At 39.4% G+C, this 14,806-nt stretch overlaps 1 protein-coding gene across 9 annotated transcripts in view; it reads left to right on the top strand.

Moving 5' to 3' along the window:
• The window catches only part of myo18aa (myosin XVIIIAa), a 137,025-nt gene that overhangs the window by 95,649 nt on the left and 26,570 nt on the right, over nucleotides 1-14,806 (top strand). For all 9 annotated transcript variants that reach the window (XM_049468797.1, XM_049468794.1, XM_049468791.1 and 6 more), the window contains 8 exons: nucleotides 1,918-2,041; nucleotides 4,696-4,896; nucleotides 6,074-6,184; nucleotides 6,347-6,451; nucleotides 7,936-8,082; nucleotides 8,610-8,723; nucleotides 12,956-13,072; nucleotides 13,200-13,283. In XM_049468797.1, the coding sequence (XP_049324754.1) occupies nucleotides 1,918-2,041; nucleotides 4,696-4,896; nucleotides 6,074-6,184; nucleotides 6,347-6,451; nucleotides 7,936-8,082; nucleotides 8,610-8,723; nucleotides 12,956-13,072; nucleotides 13,200-13,283 (1,003 nt within the window). The remainder of the gene's footprint in view (nucleotides 1-1,917; nucleotides 2,042-4,695; nucleotides 4,897-6,073; nucleotides 6,185-6,346; nucleotides 6,452-7,935; nucleotides 8,083-8,609; nucleotides 8,724-12,955; nucleotides 13,073-13,199; nucleotides 13,284-14,806) is intronic.

Raw genomic sequence — 14,806 nt, 5'->3', positions numbered from 1 at the left:
TTTTGAATGCTGGAAGGCCTTGTAGATTATCCTTACGAGCTAATTACTAGTGTTTAAAAGGCCACAGAAGGTTTGCTATTGTTCATTTAAGACTCTGGTCAGACCCTGTCCAGTTGCAATGATTCTAATTAAGCTTTTATAAGAGTGTAACCCACCGTGTTCAGCAGACCCACTCAATATCTCTCCAGCAGAAAGGCAGGAAAGGAATCCATGGAAATTAAGAGGACAGGGGTCACCCGTGTGCACCACTTCACTATTCAGATGAGCCACCTTGAGCGTGCTTCCCCGACAGCCCGGCTGAACAATGTGCTCGTGATTAGCGTGCAGTATGAAATTAATAGCCCGCTGTTGACACCAGAGGTGAGCGCTGATAATGAGGTTGACATGAAAACAACTGCGGAGTGATGCTTCAGGAGGAGAGAGAGCGCAGCCTTTCTAGTGCCACTGAAGGATTTTCTGTTACGAGTTGTTGTGCAGCGAAAACTTAACGTGAGGTCAGCAAACGAGGGCTTAAATATTGTGAATAAATAAAAGAGACGACTTATTTGAAAGTCACCTACATAAGGACTTCATAACCTATTCATAAGCAGTGAATAATGTTATAAACAAAAAGTCATCCCTTGCAATATAATGAAACAGCTTAAGTCACTTTTTTGCCAGATACAGGACTGAAATGTGCTGTTCTGAATGAGATATATTTTATTAATTTAGTAATGAAGCTTTATAATAGTATTATAAGTGGAATCATATTTAAGTAAATGTATTTTAATGCTTATACACTGATATTCTTAATGTCAAGGGACATGGAACTCATACCTTAGGCCACCAATATAGGATACGCTTTACACATGCATTTCTGGACAAGCTGAGAGAACCACAGATGTAGGTGCTGTATTCTGTAATACAGATCAGTGAAGTGATCACAGTCATTTTAAAGCTTTTATTTTTATGTGACAAATCTAAATAATATTGTTCCAACTCATGCACGTATATTGTTGTGATGGACATACAGCTCTGGAAAAAAAAATTAAGAGGAGACCACTTCAGTTTCTGAATCAGTTTCTCTGATTTTGCTATTTATAGCTACATGTTTGAGGAAAACAAACATTTTTGTTTAATTCTATAAACCACAAACAACACTTCTCCCAAATGCCAAATAAAATATCGGAATTTAGAGCATTTATGTGCAGAAAATGAGAAATGTCTGAAATAACAAAAAAAAAAAAGATGCAGAGCTTTCAGACCTCAAATAATGCAAAAAAGAAACGCGTTCATATTCATAACGTTTTAAGAGTTCAGAAAAATCAATACTTGGCGGAATAACCCTTGGTTTTAATCACAGTTTTCATGCATCTTGGCATCATGTTCTCCTCCACCAGTCTTACACACTGCTTTTGGATAATTTTATGCTGCTTTACTCCTGGTGCAAAAATTCAAGCAGTTCAGTTTGGTTTGGTGGCTTTTGATCATCCATCTTCCTCTTGGTTATATTCCAGAGCTTTTCAATTTGGTAAAATCAAAGAAACTCATTATTTTTAAGTGCTCTCTTATTTTTTTTCTGGAGCTGTAGGTTGTAAAGAGACTATTGGCTAATGACTTGAAACAATGGAAACCATTGGTGATATGGATTTATTAGGCTTTAATAACACTGGAGCTGAAGTAATAAACTGTGAGTTATAGGAATGTTCAGCACTGTGTGTGTGTGTGTGTAGTTATGAGAAATACACAGGTGCTTTATATACGTATGTGTCTGCTGGTAGAAGATGTACTGTGCTGTGTCTCCTGAGGATGCTTCCTGTAGGTCTGTGTTTGAAGAGCCCATGTAAAGGTTTGCAGCTGTGCTGGGTGTGTGTGTATATGTGTATATAAAGGATAAAGGCTTGTAGTAAAGTGTGTGTGTGTGTGTGTGTGTGTTAGGTTCGATCTGGAGCAGAGCCAGTCTCAGGATGAAGTGCAGAGGGAGAGGAGTCAGCGGGAGATTCTGTCCAGAGAGAGAGACATGCTGACTGTAGAACTCTTTACTCTCCGACAGCAGCTACAGGTAAGTTATACTGGATACTAACAGTAAACATTCAGCTAAATGTCCATTAAATGTAGCTGAAAACTCTACACTCTACACCCAACTTTAACCCTATACCCTAACCTTAACCTTTAAGAGTTTAGGGCAGGGGTGTCCAACCTACGGCCCGCGGGCCATTTGCGGCCCGTTTCCTTTTTTTGGAGCGGCCCGCGAGGTATTTTAGAAATAGAATTAAAGTTGACCCGCTGTTAAGCAGGTTTTTATAATGTGAGATTCAAAGTTTGAACGCTAGGTGTCAGAAATGGGCCAAAGAGTCTAAAAGCGGAGAGAGTGCGCATTTCTAGCGCAGAAAAACGTGCCAAAGAGTCTAAAAGCGGAGAGAGGGCGCATTTCTAGCGCAGAAAAACAGGCCAAAGAGTCTAAAAGCGGAGAGAGTGCGCATTTCTAGCGCAGAAAAACGGACCAAAGAGTCTAAAAGCGGAGAGGGTGCGCATTTTTAGCGCAAAAAAATGGACCAGAGAGTCTAAAAGCGGAGAGAGTGCGCATTTCTAGCGCATAAAAACGTGCCAAAGAGTCTAAAAGCGGAGAGGGTGCGCATTTCTAGCGCAGAAAAACGGACCAAAGAGTCTAAAAGCGGAGAGGGTGCGCATTTCTAGCGCAGAAAAACGGACCAAAGAGTCTAAAAGCGGAGAGGGTGCGCATTTCTAGCGCAGAAAAACGGGGCAAAAGAGTCTAAAAGCGGAGAGGGTGCGCATTTCTAGCGCAGAAAAACGGGGCAAAAGAGTCTAAAAGCGGAGAGGGTGCGCATTTCTAGCGCAGAAAAACGGGGTAAAGAGTCTAAAAGCGGAGAGAGTGCACATTTCTAGCGCAGAAAAACGGGGCAAAAGAGTCTAAAAGCGGAGAGGGTGCGCATTTCTAGAGCAAGAAAAACGGGGCAAAGAGTCTAAAAGCGGAGAGGGTGCGCATTTCTAGCGCAGAAAAACGGGGCAAAGAGTCTAAAAGCGGAGAGGGTGCGCATTTCTAGCGCAGAAAAACGGGGCAAAGAGTCTAAAAGCGGAGAGGGTGCGCATTTCTAGCGCAGAAAAACGGGGCAAAAGAGTCTAAAAGCGGAGAGAGTGCGCATTTCTAGCGCAGAAAAACAGGGCAAAAGAGTCTAAAAGCGGAGAGGGTGCGCTAGAAATGCACACTCTCTCCGCTTTTAGACTCTTTGCTCTGGGGCAAAAACGGGCCAAAGAGTCTAAACTTTGCCGTAATTAAGGAGTTTAATATTAAGAGACATCAATTTGAAAAATCTTAGTTTACACAACACTGTAAAAGATAGATAAAGATAGTAAGTCAAGTTAAATGGTGTGCAAATGATATAATCAGGATAATTTATTATTTAAAGTGGTATATTTCATTATTTGTTTTATTACAGAGTCTGTGGTCCGTGACTTCAAATATATTTCTCCTTCTGGCCCCCAACAAAAAAAGTTTGGACACCCCTGGTTTAGGGTTTAGGGTAAAATAAAAATTTTAGATGACCATATTTTGTGGACTAAAGAGCGTGCTTAAAATTCTTTAATTTTCCCAAAAATCATTAAGTGTGTCTTATAATCCTGCACGCCTAAAATGTGTGAATTCTACCAGTCAGGTATTAAGGATCAGTAAAGCCACTCCACTGAAGTACAGTGTTATACAGGAGAAGTCTGTGAAGTTTCATTTTAAGTGAATGTTCATCGAAGTGAGTGGGGGGTATCTCCATGTTTCTCTTCTAATGGTGAAGCTGGATGAAGCAGCGTCTTAAGTAAACAAAACTGTAATTCTTAAAAAAAAAAAAAAATTCTTTCAAAGTTAAATGAGCACTGGATGTTAATTTACACAGATTTCTCTCCTAAAAACATTTATTTGGGTGCATTTATTTACAGTAAGATTAGATTTCCAATATTTTGTCTAAGTATGAGTTTTTAGTAACGTTTCTCCAGCACTAAGGCTGGGTGCAGCAGCATTAGCATTATCCGCTCAGAGTTCCTCAGTCTAGCGCTATCGGGCAGCATTTACGTCCAGCTAGGGCTGAAGTTAGCGGCTAGTGCTAATGCTGCTGCACCAAGCCTTAGTGCTGGAGAAACTTTACCAAAAACTCATACTTAGACAAAATATTGGAAATCTAATCTTACTGTAAATAAACGGAAATCTGTGTAGATTAACATCCAGCGCTTGTTAGACTTTAAAAGAAAATGTTTTTTTTTTTTTTTTAAGAATTACAGTTTTGTTTACTTAGGCGCTTCTCCCTTGCTCACTTTGATGTAGGAATATTGACTAATGTTGCTTAATGCGCCTCATAATCTGGTGCGCCTTATGTATTGAAATAGACCAGAAAATAAACATTCATTGATAGTGCTCCATATAATCTGGTGCGTCTTATAGTCTGAAAAATAAGATAATGTTATATTAGGGGTAGGTTAGGTTTTAGGGTTGATTTAAAGTTATAAGGGATAAGGTTAATATAAGCATCAGGAATCAGTTAAATGTTGGATGAGCATCTATGAAACATCTACAATGGATCATCCAAATAAAGCGATAATAAATTAAGGTTTTTCCATATACACAGCCCTGATGTATTGTATGCATGTGTTTATGTGTATGTGCAGTATTACCATAAAATCTCATTTTTTTAATCTCTCTCCAATCTAAAGGATAAAGAGGTGGAGCTCTGTGGGCAGAATGTGAAGCTGGAGCAGCTGGAGGCGGAGCTTCAGGATCTTTCCTCTCAGGAGTCGAAGGACGAGGCCTCGCTGGCCAAACTCAAGAAGCAGCTCCGCGACCTGGAGGCGAAGGTCAAGGATCAGGAGGAGGAGCTGGACGAGCAGGCAGGAACCATCCAGATGCTGGAACAGGTAGGAGACCATCAACCAATAGGAACATTCAGAGCACTCAAAGTACTTTAGCTTGGTGTGCAATTAAAATTTCTAGCTATTATTTGGGATTAGTAGGACGTAACAAGTGAAAAACAACATTTAAAACCTCCTTGCCTTTTGGGATGAGAATGACCCAATTTGTACAAAAGGAAAATTGTATATTGCTACAGTAGGTCAATGAACTAAATTAACTTTAAACATATAATTCAATTAGATTTTTTAATTGACTGTTTCTGTCTGGATTGGCTGTAGAAACTTTTGACTGGGATTCCCAACATATTCTTTTTTTTGTTTGTTTTAATCAATTGAATGCAATGTTGTCATCTGACCACTAGATGGTAAGGACAGTTTCTCTAGTTTAAGGCCAAAGGGTCAGCATTTAAAAAAAAAAAAAAAAAATTAAGTATCACGATTAGGTAATAATATATATTATATAATGCAGACACTGCAAAGCTTGTAACACTATTTAGACAAAAGTATTCTGAAATCAAGTGTGGTAAAAAGTTTAAAAGAGGGTTCTTGGTGGTCCAGTGGACTAAGGCGCTGCCACTATGATCGGAAGACCACTGGTTCGAATCCTGGTCGTGCAGCTTGTCATCAGCTGCTAGAGCCCTAAAAGAGAGCACAACTGAAGAGGCCTTGCTCTCCCTCTCTGTTTGGGTAGATGGTACTCTCACCCCACATCAATCCAGAAGGGTGATGTCGATCAGCACAAGGCTGCGTCTGTGAGCTGATGTATCAGAACTCGCTGAAGTCGCTGCGCTTTCCTCCAAAAGAGGCGGTGTTTGGCTTCACACTCCTTATGTTGAGGCATCACTAGTAATAGGGGTTTACAGCTGAGTAGCAGCTGGATTGGTTGGACAAGAGGCCTAGCTAAATTGGTAAAAAAAAATGGTTTAAAAATTGGAAATAAAGTTATTTATATATAAAAAATAAACGAGTTTGTTGAAAGCAACTTTTTGAAGATCTAATGGAAAGCCCTAATAAAATAATTAAGACAAGTGTTGTTTAAATATTACCTAAAAAACATTAAATGAGTAAGTGTTTACAAACGATTGGCCATTTAGAGCATTATAGAGAGCATCTCTGAGCATCTTCCTTGTGTTTTTGTGTGTGTGTGTGTGTGTGTGTGTTTATGTCCGTGTGTGTGTGACAGGCCAAGCTTCGTCTGGAGATGGAGATGGAGAGGCTGAGGCAGACACACTCGAAGGAGATTGAGAGTAAGGATGAGGAGGTGGAGGAGATCAGACAGTCCTGCAGTAAGAAGGTAAGACTGGATTGGACTCTTAACTCTAACCTCTGTCTCGTTTTCCCACCTCTTTGTGAATGTGTGCACTCTATTGTGCAAGCCTCCCGCTGAGCCGTGTGTGTGTACTGGGTGCGTGTGTGTGTATGTGTGTGTGTGTGTACGCTGTGATGTGTCCGACAGCTGAAGCAGATGGAAGTGCAGTTGGAGGAGGAGTACGATGATAAACAGAGGGTTCTGAGGGAGAAGAGAGAGCTGGAGAATAAGCTGCTGAGTGCTCAGGATCAGGTACGGCCCTCAGGCTCTCTCTCTACAGCCTGACAACCACAACATGACTGACTGACCCACATCCACACCGTGTCTCAATTTCAGCACTAATGCACTGTGTACTCTTTACTGTCTGGAGCAGGGCTTCTCAAATCAGCACTTATGGACCCATTTGATTGACACTAGAATTTATTTTGCTCCAATGCAACTCACAACACCTACATTCTTGTTCAAATGTTATTTGTATTAGTTGTACATATACATATCTGGATAAAAATAAAAAATAAAAATATTTCATATTTATAAAGTTTTAAGAGTTCAGAAATGAATCTTGTCATGTTCTCTTTCAGCAGTCTTACACAATGCTTTTGGATAACTTTATGCCACTCCTGGTGCAAAGCAGTTCACCTTGAATTATGATAAGTTTAATTTAGGTAATTAGTAAAGAATTGTGGAGTTTGGATTGAGTTGGTGATGACTTTGGGGAGTTGGGAATGATTTGTGGAGTTGTGGATGAGTTGGAGATGAGTTTAGGAGTTGGGGAGTTGGGAATGATTTGTGGAGTTGGGGATGAGTTGAAGATGAGTTTAGGAGTTGGGGAGTTGGAAATCATTTGTGGAGTTGGGGATGCGTTGGAGATGAGTTAAGGAGCTGGGAAAGATTTGTGGAGTTGGGGATGAGTTGGAGATGAGTTGGGGAGTTGAGAATGATTTGGGGATTTGGGGATGAATTGGAGATAAGTTTGATGAGTTGGGGATTAGTTGGGGAGTTGGGAATGATTTGTGGAGTTGGGGATGAGTTGGGGATTAGTTGGGGAGTTGGGAATGATTTGTGGAGTTGGGGATGAGTTGGAGATGAGTTGAGGAGTTGGGGAGTTGAGAATGATTTGGGGATTTGGGGATGAATTGGAGATAAGTTTGAGGAGTTGGGGATTAGTTGGGGAGTTGGGAGTGATTTGTAGAGTTGAAGATGAGTTGGAGATGAGTTGAGGAGTTGGGGAGTTGGGAAAGATTTGTCGATTTGGGGATGAGTTGGAGATGAGTTGAGGAGTTGGGAATTATTTGTGGAGTTGAGGATGAGTTGGAGATGAGTTAAGGAGTTGGGGAGTTGGGAAAGATTTGTGGATTTGGGGATGAGTTGGAGACGAGTTTGAGTAGTTGGGGACTAGTTGGGGAGTTGGGGATGATTTGTGGTTTTAGCGATGAATTGGATATGAGTTTGAGGAGTTGGGGACTAGTTGGGGAGTTGGGAATGATTTGTGAATTTGGGGATGAGTTGGAGACGAGTTTGAGTAGTTGGGGACTAGTTGGGGATGATTTGTGGTTTTAGCGATGAATTGGAGATGAGTTTGAGGAGTTGGGGAGTAGTTGGGGAGTTGGGAATGATTTGTGGATTTGGGGATGAGTTGGACATGAGTTGGGGATAAGTGGTGGAGTTGGGCGGTGATCACCAGCGTCCTGACCTAACTAAAGCTGCAAGCTGCACTGCTCTGTTTGTTCCTCCAGGTCAGCCAGAGGGACGTGGAGACCGAGAGACGTCTGAAGAAAGACCTCAAGCGCACCAAAGTCCTGCTGGGTGACGCCCAGGTCATGCTGGATCACCTGAAGAACAACGCACCCAGCAAGAGAGAGATCTCTCAACTCAAGAACCAGGTGGGCTTCTTATAAATGTAGACCATTCAACAGAATCTTTTATCAAGAAAGAAATCAAGAAAGAATTACTGAAGTACATCACTGTCCATTTAAAAACTTTCGGTATCTTTAGGTAGTGAGAATAGGGTTAGAGTGCAGAGGAACTAGAGGTTATCTAACTCAGGGATGAGCTGCTCTAGTCCTGGTGGGCTGGATTTCTGCACAGTTTTGTGATTTTAATGCCCAAACTCATTTGATTAAACTCATCTGCTCTACTAGTTTACTGGTTTAGAAGTTTATTAGCTAGAGGTTAGTTAGCTGGTCTTTGGCTTCTCTTTTAACAACCAGTGAATTAAATACTTTGAAGAACCCATAGCTGTTAAGTTTTGGGACAAAGCACAAACTTTTATTAAATATCTTATTTTTCTCTATATTTTAGACCTAGACAAGTGTGGACTTCCCGTCTAGAGAAGATAAAAATGACGTTAGCTGTGTGTTTTTTTGATTACTGTATGTGTGTGTGTGTGTGTGTGTGTGTGTGCTGGTAGCTGGAGGAGTCCGAGTTCACCTGCTCTGCGTCAGTGAAAGCTCGCAAGGCCATGGAGCTGGAGATCGAGGACTTGCACATACAGATGGAGGACATGTCCAAGGCCAAGATGTCTGTGAGTCAATATCTTTCTTCCTCTCAGTCTCTCTCCCTGTCTCTCTCTCTCTGTTTCTCTTTCTCTCTCTCTCTCTCTCTCTCTCTCAATTCTTTTCTTTTTTTTCCTCTGCCAGTCAATGAAGGGCATTGGATTGGAGCTGCACAATAGGCGAGTGATGGCGAGGGATGGCGAGGGATGGCGAGGGATGGCGGTATTGAGAAAGAGAGCCGTGGCTTTTATGAATAGAGCTCTGGACTGGCATTATCAGCCCTGATGAAGACTTCAGAATCTCTGAATATTAATATACTGCTGTTTATATATATATATCTATATGTTTATACATGGTAATACTTCGTGAAACAGAGCAGTGTTCTTTTTTTCCGAGAGGCTCAGTTTGATAATAAAAGATGGACCCAAACAAAGGCGGTGAAGGTCCACATTTAGAATTCTATTCTGCTAGTGAAGAAAAGAAAGGCATCTCCCAAGATTGATTGGGCTTGCTGTGCTTTTGAGAGGGCTCGAGGGAATCGGTTAGCAATGCTAACTGACGACTATCGACAAAGTGTTCGCTCTCCTTCCACGCGCATTGTCCGACCCTGAAAAAAACACGAGGCGCCGGTCAGCCTGAATCATTCCTCTCAAGGACAAGCACACATTCACTGCTTCTTTTTTTATTTTATTTTATTTTATTTAATTATTTATTTATTTTATTTCACGCGGGGGTTTTTCTCACAATGCGCCCAAACTCATCCGCCGCAGTTGCTCGGTCAGAGCGAGATCTACTGCATAATTTAAAGGTATGAATAGGAAGTTCACTCCGTTTTCCGTGGCCTGGATTAATTCTGGACTATTGTTGCGAGGCTGGCCTTTGTTTTTTTGGCTGGCGAGTGCAGGTGCGGCCCATGCTCTGATGAGCCGTGCGGTTGGTTATTGCGTGTTATTGTGTGCGAGTACGTAGGAGACGATGGGAGTTAAAGCATGTAATCTCCTCGTCTCTGCCTTCGCCAACAACATGCAATTACTCCCTATAATTACTGTGTTCAGTCCTGCTCTGTTTCGTACTACAAAATGGCAGAAACACCTTCATTATAAAACTGTGCTGGCCATTTCTATGGATGTTAAATCCATTCTTTTCACATTTAAGATACAGCAGTAAAGAGAGAGAAATATATATATTTTTTATACTTTCCACGACGATCCGCACATCGCAGGTGCGTGACTGCGTGACTGCGAACCACATAACTCTTCATGACAAGCTGTTATAATTTTAAGAGAGGTGTTTTCCAAGACGTAGGACCTCTATTAGCCTCCTTATTTAACCGCGTCCTTTCATAACTCGGCTCAATTCAAATCAAATCATTTTCATTTGTGTGGGGCTTTTTTTTTCTTTTTTTCTGTTTTTTTCTTTCAAAGCAGGTATTGTTACGAAGCAGCGTTACACAATTACGAGCGCAAACCTCGTAATGAGCATCTCCGAGGAAGATAACAGCAGGAAAAGCTCTTTAAGAGCAGGAGGAAGAATTAAAAAGAGGAGTAAATTCTTTGTAAGAGTTGGAAAAGAACAGGGATTAGAAAAGAGTAAACTCTCTAAAAACAAGGAAAAACTACTAAGAGGAACCAAAGCTCAAAGAGAAAAATGCGTATTGAAGAAATACTGATAAGAAACAAGAATTAGAGAAAACAATCCCCAAACAGCATGAAAAAGAAGAATAAGACACATAGAGGAGAACACGTGGGGAGAACTAAGAACTAAGAGCATTGTTAGGAGCCAAAACTCATTTCAGTTTAAGCATGCAATAAAACCAGTAAAATCAGAGGAACCAAGACTCAAACAAAACAGACAAATATGGGTATGAGACATTTTCCCAGATAGGAATTTGACTATACATATTTATTTATTTATTTATTTATTTTTTATCCCATTATTTCCCCAATTTGGAAGGCCAATTACCCCACTTACTCATTAGGACTCCCCCGTCATTAGTAAAGCCCCCAACAGTTGGAGGGTGAAGTCTTCTAGCAAACACCTCCTCTCACATATGTGTAGTCAGGCTCCGCCCCTTTTCTAACTGCTGCTGATGCAGCATCACTGGGTAGCATTGCTGCTATCTTCCGTCATTAAGAGCTCATTACTCTTCCATGTATTTTGATATTCAGAAGTCATGCTCACGCTGATTTGCCGTCTCTGCAGGAGGGGCTGTATATTAATGGCAGTAATGGCACTTAAACGACAGCTTCAGTCCTGTGGGAGGTTGCTCTGAGCTGCTAATTGCTGTGTTTAATTAGGGCCGCTTTCACTTGGTCTTTTGGGGAAAGTGTGTTTAATTTAAGGGTGGCAAGTTTAAAGTGTGTGTATGTACACGTATATTCACTGACCGAAAAAAAAATAAAATAATACACCAAGAATAAGATGCTGGAATTGAATGAAACTTAAATTGTGTGAATAGGGGTGTGACGAGACACTCATCTCCCGAGACAAGACGAGACACGATACTGGGTTCACGAGAACAAGGCAAGACGAGATATATATATATATAAAAAAAAAAGAAAACTTAAAAATGAAAAATAAGTTTAAAAAGTTATAGTTTTTATAAGTCTATAAAAAATAGAAACAATATAAATAAAAAATAAAAATACAACTTTTCTAGGTTCTATATAGTGCAAACAATAAGTGCAAACCACAATATTAGGCCTATGATTTCTGTTTTTTTTTTGTTTTGTTTTTTTTTTAGTAACAGGAGTGATTTTTTTTTGTCATACATAACATATCAACAATTTGAACATGCAGTCAACCATTTATTTAAAATAAAGACTTTCATCAGAGAAAATAAAAGCTTTTTAAATGTCACGTGAGTTTTATAGGATTACAAACCTTGTAAAAATTAGTAAAGCAAAGCTGCCTGAGTTTTACCAGTACATGCTTTGAATAGTTAAATATATGTGTTATTAGATTTAGAGTAGAAAAATGATTTAAAAAAAATAGGTTTAATTTTTGGAAGAGTTACAACAAGCAAATGGCACCCAGTCGGACCCATTTGAATGGCCTATAAATAATAAAAAAATGAGAGACAGTAAATGTGCAACACAACAAGGTCACAGATATAGACCTATGTAAGACAAGAGACACAAGACAATAGTGAATATAAGAGTGAGAGTGCACCAGTTACGTACGATTTGGGGGATTAAAGAAGGAATGACAGTACCACTATTAAAAGAACCAGTTTAAACATTAGTAAAAAAATATAAGAGGTTTAGAAGCTTAAGGCTCGAAAGTGAATTAGTACATTAATTAATTATTTTCTTAATTGGGTTAAATAAAATGGGTATAAAACAGCTGCTTAGATCATCACACCAGCAGTTGGGGCATTGTGTGGCTCCATGGCAAAGCGAAGGCAGAGTTAAAGAGTTGAAGTGCTCATGACAAGGCCTACATCCTTCAATACGACTGTTATCAGATCCTAAACAAAAACTAGATTTGCCACTTAAGTTGATATAGTTCCAGTCTGTAGTAATTCAGTAGATGGATAGCCTGTATGGCAAGCAATTTTCCAAAATGCTCTCGGTCTAATGATTCACCCCTGGTTAAATATTGTAGACCAGGGGTGTCCAAACTTTTTTTGTTGGGGGCCAGAAGGAGATAATAAAACAAATAATGAAATATACCACTTTCAATAATACACTTTCCCTGATTACTTTCATTTACACACCATTTAACTTGATTTACTATCTTTATCTATCTTTGACAGTGTTGTGTAAACTAAGATTTTTCAAATTGATGTTTCATTTCATGATGTCTCTTAATATTATACTCCTTAATCACGGCAACTTTTAGACTCTTTGGTCCGTTTTTCTGCGCTACAACTGAGCACTCTTGCCGCTTTTAGGCTCTTTGGCCTGTTTTTCTGCGCTAAAACTGCGCACCCTCTCCGCTTTTAGACTCTTTGGCCTGTTTTCTGCACTAAAACGGCGCACTCTCTCTGCTTTTAGACTCTTTGGCCCGTTTTTTCTGAGCTAAAACTGCGCACCCTCTCCGCTTTTAGACTCTTTGGTCCGTTTTTTCTTTGCTAAAACTGGACAGCCTCTCCGCTTTTAGACTCTTTGGTCCGTTTTTTCTTTGCTAAAACTGGACAGCCTCTCCGCTTTTAGACTCTTTGGCCCGTTTTTCTGCGCTAAATCTGCGAACCCTCTTCGCTTTTAGACTCTTTGGTCTCTGCTCTAACTCCTGTCTGACTTTATATTCTGTCTCGTAGCTGGAGGAGCAGATGAGCCGGCTGCAGAGGGAGAAGAACGACCTGCAGTCTCGCCTGGAGGAGGACCAGGAGGACATGAATGAGCTGATGAAGAAGCACAAGGCGGCTGTAGCTCAGGTTAATGAGCAGATCCTGTTCTTTTCTCTGCTTCTGCTGTTGTCATTGTGCCGTAGATGTTTTAGGCTACTTCTGAAGGGTTGTGCGACTGACTGAGTGTGTGTGTGTGTGTGTGTTTTGGTTGTAGTCTGCGAGGGACCTGGCCCAGATCAGTGACCTCCAAGCTCAACTGGAAGAAGCTGTAAAGGAGAAGCAGGAGATTCAGGATAAGGTACAGTGTGTTCTTGTTGAATGCAATCAAATCCTCACAATGGTGGTCCAAAATCAAGTGGTACAGAATTCTCTGGACAGTAGAGACAGTTTTTCTAATTTTGCTATTTATAGGTTTATGTTTGAGTAAAATAAACATTGTTTTATTCTATAAACTACAGACAGCATTTCTTCCAAATTCCAAATAAAAATATTGTCATTTAGAGCATTTATTTGCAGAAAAAGAAACAGGATGAAAAACTTTCAGACCTCAAATCAAAAACTGCAAAGAAAACAAGTTCATATTCATACATTTTAAGAGTTCAGAAATCAATATTTGGTGCATCTTGGCATCATGTTCTCCTCCACCAGTCTTACACACTGCTTTTGCATAACTTTATGCTTTACACTCCTGGTGCAATAATTCAAGCAGTTCAGTTTGGTGGTTTGATGGCTTGTGATCATCCATCTTCCTCTTGATTAAGTATTCCAGAGGTTTTTAATTTGGTAAAATCAAAGAAACTCATCATTTTAAGTGGTCTCTTTTTTTCCAAAGCTGTAAATAAATGTAAATAAAAACAGAATGTTTTGCAAATCATAGACCCAAGTTTTATTTTCAATAGAATAAAAAAAAAAAATCATAATAATTAATAGGAAATTAGAAAATAATAAGGAACCAAATAGTAAAATAATAATAAATAAATAAATAAATAAATATATATATTTTTAATTGACATTTAAAAAAAATTAATATAATTTTTAAATTAGGACATTTTAAAAAGACCATAAAAATTACCAATAAAAAGTAAAGAATTTGTAAAATATGAAATTAAGAAAAAGATAATAATAGTAAAAGTAAAGTAAAATGATTAGAATGATAAGACGTGATAAAATGAGTAATGATAAACTAATAAAAAACTAGTTAGATAAATATAGAAAAAAAACATTAAAATAATAGATAAAGATACAAGATAAACTCATTTAAAAAAAAGGCTAATTTAAAACAATCACAGACTTAAATTTTAATTTTTTGTCATTAAAAAGTACTGTCTGTAACCTGTCATTGACAGCTCAGTGCTGCCATCTTTTCCAAAGTTTTAGTGTCCTCAAACTTTCAGATGTTCTGTTGTGAGTAAAATATTGGTCCACATCATTACATTCTCCTTTTACTTTTACTTTTATTTACATTTTACGCAACTAAGTTTTTAATAATTGGGGTTGTAAAAATGAATACTAAAATAAGCTTAAATTAATCAACCAAGAACTATGCGATGGATTAGCTGACTAGTCGATGTGAAAGGGGGTGGCTGGATTCTCTGTGTGTGCAGTTTGTTCTTGTCTGGAGTGAACAGAAGCCTGGATCTCAGTGTACTCGCAGGCTTTAGGATCTTCCTAACAAGCTTCTATCTTCTGAGATTCTTATCTAAAGCTGGTGGGCCGGCCTGCAGTGATTAGCTGCTCTCGCTTTAATGACTCTCGGACAGTCTGGAGCTGCAGATTTGGCCCTTTTTCTGATGCAAAGCTCCTTATTTGTTGAATGGGATT

This window comes from Astyanax mexicanus, chromosome 20, assembly GCF_023375975.1.
Source record: "Astyanax mexicanus isolate ESR-SI-001 chromosome 20, AstMex3_surface, whole genome shotgun sequence".
Classification (NCBI taxonomy): Eukaryota; Metazoa; Chordata; class Actinopteri; order Characiformes; family Acestrorhamphidae; genus Astyanax; species Astyanax mexicanus.
The sequence above is the reverse complement of the archived record's forward strand: the minus strand, read 5'-3'. Positions and strand labels throughout refer to the sequence as shown.